Genomic DNA, 13,923 nt, shown 5'->3' on the forward strand with positions numbered 1-13,923 from the left:
GTACACCAATTTTTTGGGCCCTCACCTACAGTGTAATCATAGTAATTTCTATGTTCTTCGCCTGCACTCATGGTACAGAAAGGTGTGTGGGTTGGCCTACACTTTAGCTACATAAATGTAACTGGGGCCTTGTCTATACTGCAGCTACTGAAATGTGAAAGAGACTGTTATCTACCTAAACTGCTGCAATGGGAATGTTACTGGGGCCTGTCTTGAGTGCTACTATTACTGAAATGGAACTAAGACTGCGCTCCCCCTATACTGCTGCTAGTGATATGTTAGTGGGGCCTGTCCCTAATGCTACCGCTGAAATGTTAATAATTGTGGGCTCTGCCTATACCGCTGCTAATGGTATGTCACTGGGGTGTGGAAACAGAGGCTTCACAAAGACATGATGGCGGCGAGGCCATTTCCCACCAACGCTGTTACTGTTAAGGTGCATATAACCACGGACACGTGTAGAGGACACATAGTGCCTCCAAAACATCCCCCTCCACCTCCAACAATGAAAACATTCTTGGCAAATACCTTTGCATTGGCCCGTCTGGTGGCAGTCCAAGAATTTCACCTTTAACGACACAACAAGAGAGCACCACCACCATCCCCCCGCCACGGCCCACTTAATCCTGGCCACATTCCGAAAACCAACTACATAAAACCGTGCTACTAGGTCCGCAGTCACCACCACATTACCACCAACGAGGTTACTGTTAAGGTACATATTACCAGTCTGACTGGGGCATGCAGTGTGGGCCGAAGCCCACCTGCATTAAGCACGACATTACTACCTCAGCTGTGTTAGGCAATGCAATGGGATATTTTTATCTACTACCGGTGGGTTCCAGGGAGCCACCCATGCTGTAGGTGCACACGGAGTTTAACCTACATCTGTCCACTTGTAAAGAACCCCAGTCAGACTGGGGCATGCAGTGTGGGCCGAAGCCCACCTGTATTAAGCACGACATTACTACCTCAGCTGTGTTGGGCAATGCAATGAGATATTTTTATGTACCGCCGGTGGCTTCCTGGCACCCACCCATGCTGTGGGTCCACAGGGAGTTGTTACTACATCTGTCCACTTGTAAAGAACTCCAGTCTGACTGGGGCATGCAGTGTGGGCCGAAGCCCACCTGCATTTAATCGGACGTTACCTCAGCTGTGATGGGCACTGCAATGGGATACATTTATGTACAGCGGGTGGGTTCCAGGGAGCCACCCATGCTGTGGGTGCACACGGAATTCCCATTGCGGAGTTGTACCTGGCTGTGACTATTTATAAAAAACCGCGGTCTGACTGGGGCATGCAGACACCTTGACAGAATGAATAGTGTGTGCACATAGGTTCCCCATTGCTATGCCCACGTGTGCAGCTCCAGATGGAGGTGGCACAGGATTGGATTTCTCATTGCTTCTGTACAGCATTGTGGACTATCGGCCCGCCCCTTTTATGGGGGGGTCGCTGCCTAGCCATGCCAACCCTCTGCAGTGTGTGCCTGCTTTTCCTGTGGCAGACGCACTTATAAATAGACATGAGGGTGGCGTGGCATGAGGGCAGCTGAAGGCTGGGCAGGGACAGTTTGGTGTGCACTGTGGACACTGGGTCGTGCGGGGGGGTTGGCCAGCATGTAACCCAGGAGAAGTGGCAGCGGAGTGTCATGCAGGCAGTGATTGTGCTTTGTTGGAGGTAGTGTGGTGCTTAGCTAAGGTATGCCATGCTAATGAGGGCTTTTCAGAAGTAAAAGTTGTTGGGAGGGGGGGGGGCACTCTTGCCGCTATTGTGGCTTAATAGTGGGACCTGTGAACTTGAGATGCAGCCCAACATGTAGCCCCTCGCCTGCCCTATCCGTTGCTGTGTCGTTCCCATCACTTTCTTGAATTGCCCAGATTTTCACACATGAAAACCTTAGCGAGCATCGGCGAAATACAAAAATGCTCGTGTCGCCCATTGACTTCAATGGGGTTCGTTATTCGAAAAGAACCCTCGAGCATCGCGATAATTTCGTCCCGAGTAACGAGCACCCGAGCATTTTGGTGCTCGCTCATCTCTATCCCTGAACCATTCTGTATCCTCATATATACTTCTCACTATAGCTTATTGATTGCTGGAACTCCTACCTTCTTTGGTGCTTATCATGCTCAATGAAGTAAAAAGCCTTGGCGTAATCAATGAAACACAGGTAGATCTTATTTTAATACTCTCTTTCCTTTTCCATGATCCACTTCAGGATTGCGATGTGGTCACGGGCCCCTCTACCCTTGCGGAATCCATCTTGAACATTAGGAAGTTCCTGGTCAAGGATATTGCCCAAGCGCTTCCCGATGATTTTCAGAAGCACCTTGCTTGCTTCCACAATCCTTGACATTGCTCTTCTTTGGTAGTGGGATGAAAGAGGATCTCTTCCAATCCTTTTGCCATGCGTAGGTCGTCCAGATTGTCCGGCATAGTGTTGCAAGTGCAGCTCCTGGAACTGGTTTGAGCAGCTCTGCAGGGATTCCATCGATGCCAGGTGCTTCTCTGTTTGGCAGCTGTGGCATTACTCTTCGCCCCCATGTTCCTCTGGGTGGTCACAGCTGGTGCCGGGGTATAGTTCTACTGTATATTACTGGTTTCTCTTTGGAATTTGGCATTGAGTCGCCTTACCTCATCCAGCCTTCCTTTAGCCTTAGGTTTTATCAGCATCCAATAGAAAAGAAGGCAGGCAGCACCCAGGAATCCAAAAAACGATCAAAGTCTTGTCATAAAAAAATTCCATACTTTATTCCAAAACGTCTGACATGTTGACAAAGGCCACAGTCAGTTGGTCGAAACATTGTGTCTGTGAACATGTCGGATTTTTTGGAATATCATATGGAATTTTTTATCACGAGTATTTGATCATTTTTTGGATTCCTGGGTGCTGCCTGCCTTCTTTTCTATTGGACGTTAGCACAGTTAAGTACTCCCACACTGGACTGTATTTAGTGCTGCTGAGTTCACACTCTTTTTGGATTTTAGATTTTATCAGCAATCCGGAGGGGGTTGCAATTAGCTAGCTCCCACTGTGAACTTGCTTCTCATATGAGACATATTCTTGAGTGATTTTAGTGATATTTCCCTTTATTTCTGCCCACAGTTTGTTTGGATCCCCACTTTCCTGCCTGAGCAAGTCAAACCTGTTCCTCTCCTCAACTGCGTATTGTGCGGGGATCTTGCAGACATCAAATTTCCTCTGTATGGCAGGACGCCTGAGCTTGCATAGTCTGACCCTGACTTTGGCTATAAGGAGTTGGTGATCGGACCCACAGTCTGCACCTGGTAGTGTTTTTGCAGAGAAAATTGAACCTTTCTATTTCTGCTGGTAGAGCATATAGCCTATTTGGCTGTGATGTGTAGAGGCATTGTTTCAGCTGGTTAAGGTGTTGGTGATTCTAAACTTTTTCTCCTGGTCCCCAGAATCATTCCTCTTCCCTAAGCTGCATTTGACGACCACTCCTCATCCTCTCCTTCTTCGACTTTGGCGTTGAAATCATCCATGATGTAGATAATGTCCTTTCTTGGGGTTTTGTCAAATTAATTCTGGACTGGGCATAGAAGTCCTCAATGTCCTGCTCTTATGCATCTGCTGTTGGTGCATACACTTGGCTGATGGTCACATTCAGAGGTTTTGCACTGATGTGGATGGACATGAAACCTATCAGTGATGTATTTGATGTATCTATGCACCTAGCGTTTATTTTTTTTTCCACAATGACAACCCCTTTTATCCTTTTTGTCTTGTTTCCCCAGTAATAAAGAGTGTAGTCATCTGAGCTGAAGTCCCCAAATCCAGTCCAATGCAGTTCACCGACTACCATTAAATCCACACTCACTTAAAGGGGTTGTCCCGCGAAAGCAAGTGGGGGTATACACTTCTGTATGGCCATATTAATGCATTTTGTAATATACATCATGCATTAAATATGAGCCAAACAGAAGTTATTCACTTACCTGCTCCGTTGCTGGCGTCCCCGTCTCCATGGTGCCGTCTAATCTTCAGCGTCTAATCGCCCGATTAGACGCGCTTGCGCAGTCCGGTCTTCTTCTTTTCTGAATGGGGCCGCTCGTGCCGGAGAGCGGCTCCTCGTAGCTCCACCCCGTCACGTGCTGATTCCAGCCAATCAGGAGGCTGGAATCGGCAATGGACCGCACAGAAGCCCTGCGGTCCACCGAGAGCGAAGATCCCGGCGGCCATCTTCATGAGGTAAGTAAGAAGTCACCGGAGCGCGGGGATTCAGGTAAGCACTATCCGGTTTTCTTTTTTAACCCCTGCATCGGGTTTGTCTCGCGCCGAACGGGGGGGGCTATTGAAAAAAAAAAAAACGTTTCGGCGCGGGACAACTCCTTTAAGTATATAAGTGAAAAACCTGTGGTATCTGTTTCTATGATATATCTGCATCCTTGAGAAAGGGGATTACTTGTTAAACACCCCTGAAATGCATGTAATATTAACCTGCATCTTCATTATGCTTTTCCTCCCATTGCCTTGTTTATTTCTATTTGTTCTGGCCCTGGACCATGGATTTGCAGGTGGCAGTTTGTCTATTATGGTTCAATTTGGTTGCTGGATTGCCTTAGCTTTATGTGAAGCTCACTTTGGATATATAGTGATACTACTGGGTATCACACTCCTGGTAAGATAGTACATCTTTATTTTAACTCTGTTCTTCAGTGGTGCTACCTGTTTGGAACCACTTTTAATTCTAAGCAATGCCCACCTGGGTTGGTGCGCAGTGTATGGCGCTGTCTGCAGCAGACCCCAGCCGATTAAGTATGTATGATCTATCCTCAGGACAGGCCAATGGTTCAAAGAGGGACAACCCTTTTACACGACAATTATTACTGAGATGGAAATACTCATGCATATGAGGAAGCTAGAGATATGGAAACAGCCAATCTGGTGGCTGCCATAATTGTCTGAGATGAGCGTAACCCTTTAATGTACCAGAATCACGCTCAATACATAATCTTATTACATGTCCACAGCACAAGAACTAAGCTTTCAACACAAATACAGTACCAGAAGCAAGCTCATATATATATATATATATATATATATATATATATATATACAGAGGTGTAGCTTGAAGCTTCTGGACCACAATGCAAAATGTGTAATAGGGCCCCCAACTCTAATGCTTTATTCATAGTACTGGGCTCCCTATACGAAGTGGAGAAGGCTTTTGGCCCCCCAAGCTCCTGGGCCCGTGTGCAACTGCATCCTCTGCATCCCCTATAGTTACACCCCTGTGTATATGTAGATAAGAGGCGTAACTTGAAGCTTCTGGACCCCAACACAAAATCTGTAAGGGGGCCCCCAATTATAATGCTTTATGCATAGTACTTGACTCCCTATATGGAGAAGAGAGGCCTTATGGGCCCCCTAAGGCCCTAAGGCTCCTCAGCCTAGGTGCAACCACATGTGCTTACAGTACTAACCAGACACAGTCAGAGGGAGAATAACCATTTACATTTAGTAATGCACATGTCAGCTCTGATTTAGAGTAATTCTCTTTCCCATCTTTCTTCATCTTGTTCAGAACATTATGATGAGCTTTCCTCAGATGGGCTCAGTAATCCTGACATTTCATCATATAGATATGTCAAGTAGAATAGGCTGGTTTCCATTCTCATACACTGCTTTTCATGGCCCCCCTCAAATAGATCTCTCCTCATGACATCCTCTAATAGGTTACTCCCCATGGCCCCCTGTTACAGAATGCTCCGTATGGCCCCCTCTCATAGATTTCTTATTCTCCCCACCTTTAGACTGCTCCCCAGGGCTCCTCTCCTTTCCTTCTACCACAGTATACAACAGATATCTCCTCCTCCTTTAAAACCTTTTGCTTCCTCTGCTGTGCAGGACCTTCTTCATGTGACTTTGATATTACAGAAGATCCTGCAGCAGCTTCTCTAGATGTATTTTGGTGCAATTTTTTGAATATCACAGGAAAACCACAGCATGCAGAGTATTCTCAGGTCCACCAGGGAATTCATCATTGTCCCGATAGGCCTGTGTGAGCCTAAACTGACCCCCCAATGAAGCAGACATTTTATGGGAGGCTCAAAGGGATTTTATTTTACTGATTATGCAAATACTTTACAGACATGTCAACAGTGATTTTCCACAAAAGTGAAACCTACTGGGACTAATTTACTATTGTAAATGTGCCAGTTTTCTTATGCAAATTGTGCTAGAAAAGTGTCTTACATAATTTGCACTGCAGTGTTGAAGACTCTTCTAGGCACTTTTTTGAAGTGTCTTAAAAAAGGGCATGGCTTCATGGGAAGGGTGCATGGCCTTGCAGTTGGTGGGGTGACTCTAATATTATATTGTGCACCAGATTGTATGAGCAAAATATGGTGTAAACTAAGCCAACTAATAGGTATAAGTTAGACTAGTCTAAACATTCACTAGATTTATCATCCTGCAGATTGACTGTAATAAATCTGGTGCATTTTAACCCTTTAATGACACAGGACATAAGTTTATGTCCTAGGCACCAGGAACCTTCTTGGAAATTACAGGAAAAATAGTAATGCAATTGGTGCACCTACTGCTGGATCAGGGTACCACCTCTACCTGCATAAACAGTGTTCCCATATTCCAGAGCTCCCTTTCCAGAAAAAATGGATGCATGTGGCACTGTTAGGTAAAAAAGAAAAGGCTCCCTAAGTCGCTGCTTGGGCAAATTCTCCTAAGCGTTTAGATCAAGGCACTATGCAATGACAAAGTATTGTGTGTCAAGTATAAGGACAAGAGGGATGTTCCTATATAGAGCACAATACACGGCCTCAGCAGTACCGCCTGCTGAGTACAAGGTACCAGTACAGAAACCCCCAAACCAGACTGTGTCGTTGACTACAATAGGTAGATGGGAGGGGTTAACCTGTCTAATCCAGTCATCAAGCTGTATAGTGACATGTGTTAAACAGGGATATGGTATAAAAACTGGCCGTGCACATTATACAGGTAGCACTGTAAAATGCCTACGTGGTATATTGTTGTGCTGGCCAGACGGGCACCTTTCTTGAATTCTAGGAAGAGGTCATCAAGGCCCTAATATTTGCGCAACAGAAAGGAGGGAGCCCAGTACTTCTGGAAGCAAGGCCACACATATAGTACCAGGGCAAAAGTTTTCTAGTGAAATTCCCTCCACTGGTAAGAAGGAAAGGGCCCAAAGAGGTGCAGAGTCTGTTACAAACAAGGGATAATGAATAGGACAATTGATCACTGAGGGGTCCAGTTTCCAAAATGGGATAAATTATTGGGGTTTCAAATGTCCCGTTACCTCAGAATGCTAACTCTAGAAAGAAAAAATGCTGGACTGTAGGCACAAACCTTATAGAGTAAAACACATTCAGATGAGGGGATTGCCCGGCTTCTTCTTTAATGATTAAATGCATTAACAGGCAGCTCACAACTCGTTTCGGGGACGTATCCCCTTCCTCAGAATTAGCTGGAGAAAGCACAATAGTGTTGCCACATGAGCTCCATCTCTACTCTAGGAAAAAAAGAATTGGCCCACATATGGAATATTTCTAAAACCTGCAGATTCAGGGTAATACTTTTTGAGTTTAGTTTCTCTGCTAATTCCTGCTGTGTTATAGAAAAAAATGGTTTTAAATTGAAAATCTGTAGAAAAAAAATGAAATGTTCTAATTTCTGATTTAATTTACTTTAATTCCTGTGAACCATCTAAAGGGTTAACAAACTTCCAAAATGCCATTTTGAATACATTGAGGAGTGCAGCTTTTAAAATGGGGTGATTCATGGGGGATTTCTGATATACAGGGCCTTAAGCTATGTCAAAACTGAATTGGTCCGTAGTAAAAATCAGATTTTAAAATTTCCCAGCAAATGTGAAAAATTACTGCTAAATTTTTATATATTTGTCGGAGTCCTAAAAAATAAAATAACACTTAAAAAAATGATTGCAGTATAAAGTAGGCTTAAGGTAAATGTTAATATTAATTATTTTGTGGTTTATGACTATCTGTCTTAGAAGCAGAAAGATCAATTTGAAAATTGTGATTTTTCTTTTTTTTTTTTAATAATAATAATAATAATAATAAAGACAAAATGTATTGTTGAAAATTTCCCCCTAACATAAGATACAATATGTCACTAATAAACAATCTTAGAATTGCGTTGATAAGTAAAAATGTGATGAAGCAAAGCCATTGTTTCGTTCTCACAGCATGTTACTCGGGCGCAGTTCCTTCGAGCGAGTAAGCATAGGTTTGGACCTATCTTTCTGCTTATTCTTTTGCGTTCACAATAGAATGAATTTGAACTATAAAAAAAAGGACTTTTGACTTGTTCATATGCAAATACACTACAACGATTCTCGCTCCAAAATCGATCAAAGCCGTCTTTTGAGCGAGAATCGTTGGGTCTAACTGCACTGACATGGTGCAGTTTACGTTAACGAGTCGCTGATCATTTTCTTTCAGCATGCTGAAAGAGAACGATTAGCCTAATCAGGAGTTCACATCGGGATACAACTGATACCATTGTTTCAGCTGGTATTCTGCTCCGTGAACACAGCCGGGTATGAAGAACACAGCGGTCCAGTTGTGTTCTGCATACCCCGCACGGAGCGCAAAGCTGTATGCCAGCTGAGCGCTCCGTGAACATCCGGGGTATGAAGAACACAGCGGTCCAGCTGTGTTCTGCATACCCCGCTTGTAGTGTTCGGCTGTATAACAGCCGAGAGCTCCGACAAAAGAACAGCTGGATGCAGAAGACAAATGGCCCCACTTATCTTCTGCATACCCCGTTCGGAGCGCTCAGCTGTATAACAGCTGTGCACTCCATGAACACAGCAGGAGTTTACAGAAGACAGCGCTCCAGCTGTCTTCTGTATACCCCCCTCGGAGCACAAAGTGATTTCTCAAAACTATCGTTTGAGCGATCACATTGCCCTGTAAATGTACCCAACGATTATCGCTCAAAAGTTGCTCAAAAGACATCTTTTGAGCGATAATCATTGTGTCTAAGCCGGGCATTAGACAGTATTAGTAAATCTGCCCCATTGTGTTCTGTCTGTATGTCTAAGTAGTCACTAATAATTTATTTTTCTTTTATCAATACAGCATTACAAGAATGGAGTGATACAGAATTCTAACTGTGATCCAAATTACCTAAACCATGCTGTTTTAATTGTGGGATATTCAAAAGGTAAAAATAAATTCTAACTCTTGTTTAGTTTGCTCCTAGACAGAAGTTTTCATATGATACTTAATATCATACCAGATATATCTGATCATTGATGTGTATATATGTACTTGTAATTATTAGGACATTATAGTAGCAGTGTTTCTGGTGGCACATCATACACACAGCAGTTTTATTACCACACAAGACCAACACAGCTTGGCTCCTGCCACAGCAGTGACATCACCACAGGTCCTTTAGCCGAGTGGTCCCCAACCTTTTTGGCACCAGGGACCGGCTTCAAGCAAGACCATTTTTACAAGGCCCGACAGGGTTGGGCGGGACATGGGCGGGTCTTTGATTATATGGGGCGGGGCTATGAAGGGGGTTGGAGTTTAGTGCATTCTTATTTAATTATGACATTTAGAATGTCCTGGCAGTATGCACATAGGGCAGTATAATAGACCCCCCCCCGCCTGGCAGCACACACATAAGGGGCAGTATATAATCTATCCCCCCTCCCCAGCACACACATAGGGCAGCATATAATTTATCTCCCCTCCCCAGTAATAGACAGCCCCCACCCCTTAGTAATAGACAGCCCCCACCTCTCAGTAATTAGCAGCCCCTCCACCTGTAATAAGTAGCCCCCACCCCCCAGTAATAAGCAGGTCCCCCCCATAAGAAGCAGGCCCCCCCCCATAATAAGCAGGTCCCCCCCCCCAGTAATAGGCAGGTCCCCCCCAGTAATAGGCAGCCCCCCCAGTAATAGGCAGCGCCCCCCAGTAATAGGCAGCGCCCCCCAGTAATAGGCAGGCCCCCAAGTAATAGGCAGCCCCCCCCATAATAGGCACTCCCTTCCCCTGTAATAAGTAGCCCCCACCCCCCCAGTAATAAGCAGCCCCCCCAGTAAGCAATCCCCCTAATAATAAGCAGCCTCCCCCCAGTAATAGGCACCCCCCCAGTAATAAGCAGCCCCACCCAGTAATAAGCAGCCCCCCCCAGTAATAGGCAGCCCCTTCCCCTGTAATAGGCAGCCCCAATCCCCCCAGTAATAAGCAGCCCCGCCCATTAATAAGCAGTTCCTCCCCCAGTAATAGGCAGCCCCCCCCCAGTAATAGGCAGCCCCGCCCCCAGTAATAGGCAGCCCCCCCGCCCCCAGTAATAGGCAGCCCCTTCCCATGTAATAACCAGCCCCCCCAGTAATAAGCAGCCCCTTCCCCTGTAATAAGTAGCCCCCACCCCCAGTAATAACCAGCCCTCCCAGTAATAGGCAGCCCCTTCGCCTGTAATAAGTAGCCCCCCCCAGTAAGCAACCCCCCCAGTAATAAGCAGGTCTCCCCAGTAATAAGCAGATCCCCCCAGTAATAGGCAGTCCCCAGTAATAGGCAGCCCCCCCTCCAGTAATAGGCAGCCCCCCCCAGTAATAGGCAGCCCCTTCCCCTGTAATAAGTAGCCCCCCCACCCCCAGTAATAACCAGCCCCCCCCCAGTAATAGGCAGCCCCCCCCAGTAATAGGCACTCCCTTCCCCTGTAATAAGTAGCCCCCACCCCCCCAGTAATAAGCAGCCCCCCCAGTAAGCAATCCCCCTAATAATAAGCAGCCTCCCCCCAGTAATAGGCACCCCCCCAGTAATAAGCAGCCCCACCCAGTAATAAGCAGCCCCCCCCCCCAGTAATAGGCAGCCCCTTCCCCTGTAATAAGTAGCCCCAATCCCCCCAGTATTAAGCAGCCCCGCCCATTAATAAGCAGTTCCTCCCCCCTGTAATAAGTAGCCCCCCCTCCCAGTAGTAAGCAGCCCCGCAACCCATATACTTACCTCCTCCCTGCTGTCAGCATCCCTCTCTGCCCTGACGTCAGTGTGCAGCCCGGAACGCTTCCTCCCCGAGTCCTCTCCTGCGGAACTAATGAGCAGGGGACTCGGGGAGGAAGCGTTCGGGGCTGCACACATCAGTGTGCGCCGGGATCAGCGCGATTACCAGCGGGGAGCTGCGGAGCCCCCTCTGGTAATTGCTTCAGTGGTGAGCGGCGTCGGCACGCCGCGAGCCACGTAACACAAGGCAGCGGGCCGGATTCGGCCCGCGGGCCTTGTGTTTAGAGCAAAAGTTCCCGGCGGTGCCGCGGACCGGCGCTAAACACCCAACAGCCCGGCCCCGGTCCGCGGCCCGGTGGTTAGGGACCCCTGCTTTAGCCCACCTCTGTGGTGGAGGTAGGTCAGTGTGTTCTGACAGGAATGCTGAGTTGTGTCTGACATAATAGCGGTTTAGTTGTATTCTTTTTGTCCTCCCCTTTTCAAGAACCCTAAATGTGTTGTTCTTCTGTCGGTCCGACTCTGTGTTTTATATATGTTGTAGGACCTTTAATGATGTCACCAGGGAATGGAGCGATGACATCACCAGGGGTGGAGCATAAGAATCACACACACACACACACACACAACTCACAGACAAGTGGTCGTTAGTAGTTTGATTCTGTTAAACTGTTCTAACATAGGCTTCATACGTGGAATAAACATATGATACTGTAAAGTACAAGAATTGCTAGTAATACATGGCTGTGAGGTATTTTATTCTTAGAATTGTAAAACTGCATAAGATAAGATTGTAGTGTAAACATGTAGGAGTAAGGCCTCTTTCACACAGGCGACAGCGCTATCGCCGCAAGAGAAATGCAGCAACATCGCATGTATTCTGTGCAATATCACTGTGTTTTCTCGCAGCTAAATCACGATTTTGTGTTGCTACAAAGTCATGCCTGGCACTATAAAGTCGCGCGACTTTGTAGCGTTCTTTTGCCAAGATTTTTGGGGAGGTTTGAAATATAAGTCCTACCCAGAAAATAGGCCCTATCTGCCTTTTAAAAAAAAAAACAATGAAACTACTAACGACCACTTGTTTGTCAAATTTTGTATGTGTGTATGTGACATGTAAGTTACATGCAGGGCCTGACTGCACCTGCGATGTCAGTTACCGACTCTTAGCTCCACCCACTTGATCACACGACTGTGACATCATCTCAGGTTCCTTATCCGCCTTCTGCAGTGAATGAGGAATTATGGGAGGACAACATTGCCCACAAACCCCTGCGGCCTCAGTTGCTATAAATACAGCAGTACTCAGTCTGGCAGTTTGTATGTTGTGAGACAGCTGGACACCTGTGTGGAGACTTCAATACATGACAGCTTACAAATGTCCACACACATAGCTGGCGGTGCACATTGACCAACAACATTGAAGCATAGTCTTTCACCATTATCTTTACATTTCGCGAACGTGATATCATGTCATCTCATGTGCTAATGCCTCCAACACGAGTCCAGCCTTCATCTAATCATCAATTGTTGTCCAGCGTTGAAATAAACCATCGCTGTCGCGCAAACATGTCACCACAGACGGTTCAACACCGCCATGAAGCTAATGCAGCTTACATGATATAGCAACAAGCCATGATTTCACCTGAGCCACCAACTGAAGTTTTACATCTCGTGCAGCAGATATGCAAGAGCTAGGAGAGAACGTGTTTCCTCAGCAAGCAGCTGAAGTTCGTAAATAATGTGCAGCCCATATGCAAAAGCAACATAGCAGAGCTGAGTATGCGTGTGACGTGCATGTAGCAGACCTGTGTGGCACATTGTGCCACCAGAAATACTGGTAATATAATTTCCTAATAATTACTAGTACACTACTTATCAGGCGCTGTCCGCACCGGTGCACTTCTTCTCCGCAGGTCCCCGCCACACTTGCTTGTAGTTTTCAGCCAACGCTTTCTGGTCAGAGGTTCAAAAACCCTGCCTCCAAGAAGCGCTGGCTCTGATTGGTTCTTGAGCACTGCGGTTCAGCCAATCACTGCAGCGCACGATGAACCAATCACCGTCATCGCATTGGAGTAATTATAGGGGAAAAGGTAGGATTTCCTACTGTAAAAGTTGCATCGCACCACACGAAAGCCGCAATTTCGTGTGATGCAACACATAGGAAGGCTCTAGTAGGAACACATGTGTTACAAAACATCACAAATCACAGCAATATTTAGCATGCCACGATTTTTTTCTCTCGCAATGAAGCAGCCTACAAAACATGGCTAATATGAAGGAACGCATTGGAAAGCATGGGCTTCACATACATGCAATTTGTAGCGCTGTCGCATCGCAAGAAAATCGTAAGAATTTGTTGCCCATGTGAAAGCTGCCTAATGCTAAATAAACCCAGGGAGAGAAATAACTAGTGAAATCAATTACAAGGTACCTGGATACAACCAAAAGAAATTACTTATAGAGGTTTTTTGGGGCTAAGGACTTAAACAGATAGGCGTGTTTTAGTACCATTACACAGCTGTGAAAATCACGGTCACATAACGGGACGAAAAAGACCCCATTGATTTCAATGGTTTAGTTTTCACTATTGGGATTCTCGCGTATTAATACTACGAGCGAGAAAAGATAGGCCTTTACCTTTTTTTTCTTGCACGTAGAAAAACTATCAAATGGCTGTGATTGGTTTATTGAGTGCTGCAGTGATTGGTTCTCGATCCAATCAAAGCCAGCGCTTCCTAGAGGCGGGGTTTTTAAACCTCTGACCAGGAAGCACTAGCTGAAAACTACAAGCCAGTGTGCCAGGGACTTGTGGAGAAGTGTGGCGGCACGGACAGCGTCTGTTAGGTAATGTATTGAGGGTTTTTTGTTTCTTTAAATGCAGCTAGGGGTCATTTTAGGGGAAACAGTAGGATTTCCTATTGTAAAAGTTGCAT

At 46.0% G+C, this 13,923-nt stretch overlaps 1 protein-coding gene and 1 long non-coding RNA gene across 2 annotated transcripts in view; one reads left to right on the plus strand and one right to left on the minus strand.

Moving 5' to 3' along the window:
• LOC136582302 (uncharacterized) overlaps window positions 1-13,923 on the minus strand; it is a 70,482-nt gene that overhangs the window by 23,813 nt on the left and 32,746 nt on the right. The window lies entirely within an intron of this gene.
• The window catches only part of LOC136582299 (cathepsin W-like), a 40,894-nt gene that overhangs the window by 20,332 nt on the left and 6,639 nt on the right, over window positions 1-13,923 (plus strand). Inside the window, exon 9 of the mRNA XM_066583218.1 lies at window positions 9,116-9,200. Within this exon, the coding sequence (XP_066439315.1) occupies window positions 9,116-9,200 (85 nt within the window). The remainder of the gene's footprint in view (window positions 1-9,115; window positions 9,201-13,923) is intronic.

The sequence above is a fragment of the Eleutherodactylus coqui genome, chromosome 11 (genome assembly GCF_035609145.1).
Source record: "Eleutherodactylus coqui strain aEleCoq1 chromosome 11, aEleCoq1.hap1, whole genome shotgun sequence".
In the NCBI taxonomy this organism is placed as follows: domain Eukaryota; kingdom Metazoa; phylum Chordata; class Amphibia; order Anura; family Eleutherodactylidae; genus Eleutherodactylus; species Eleutherodactylus coqui.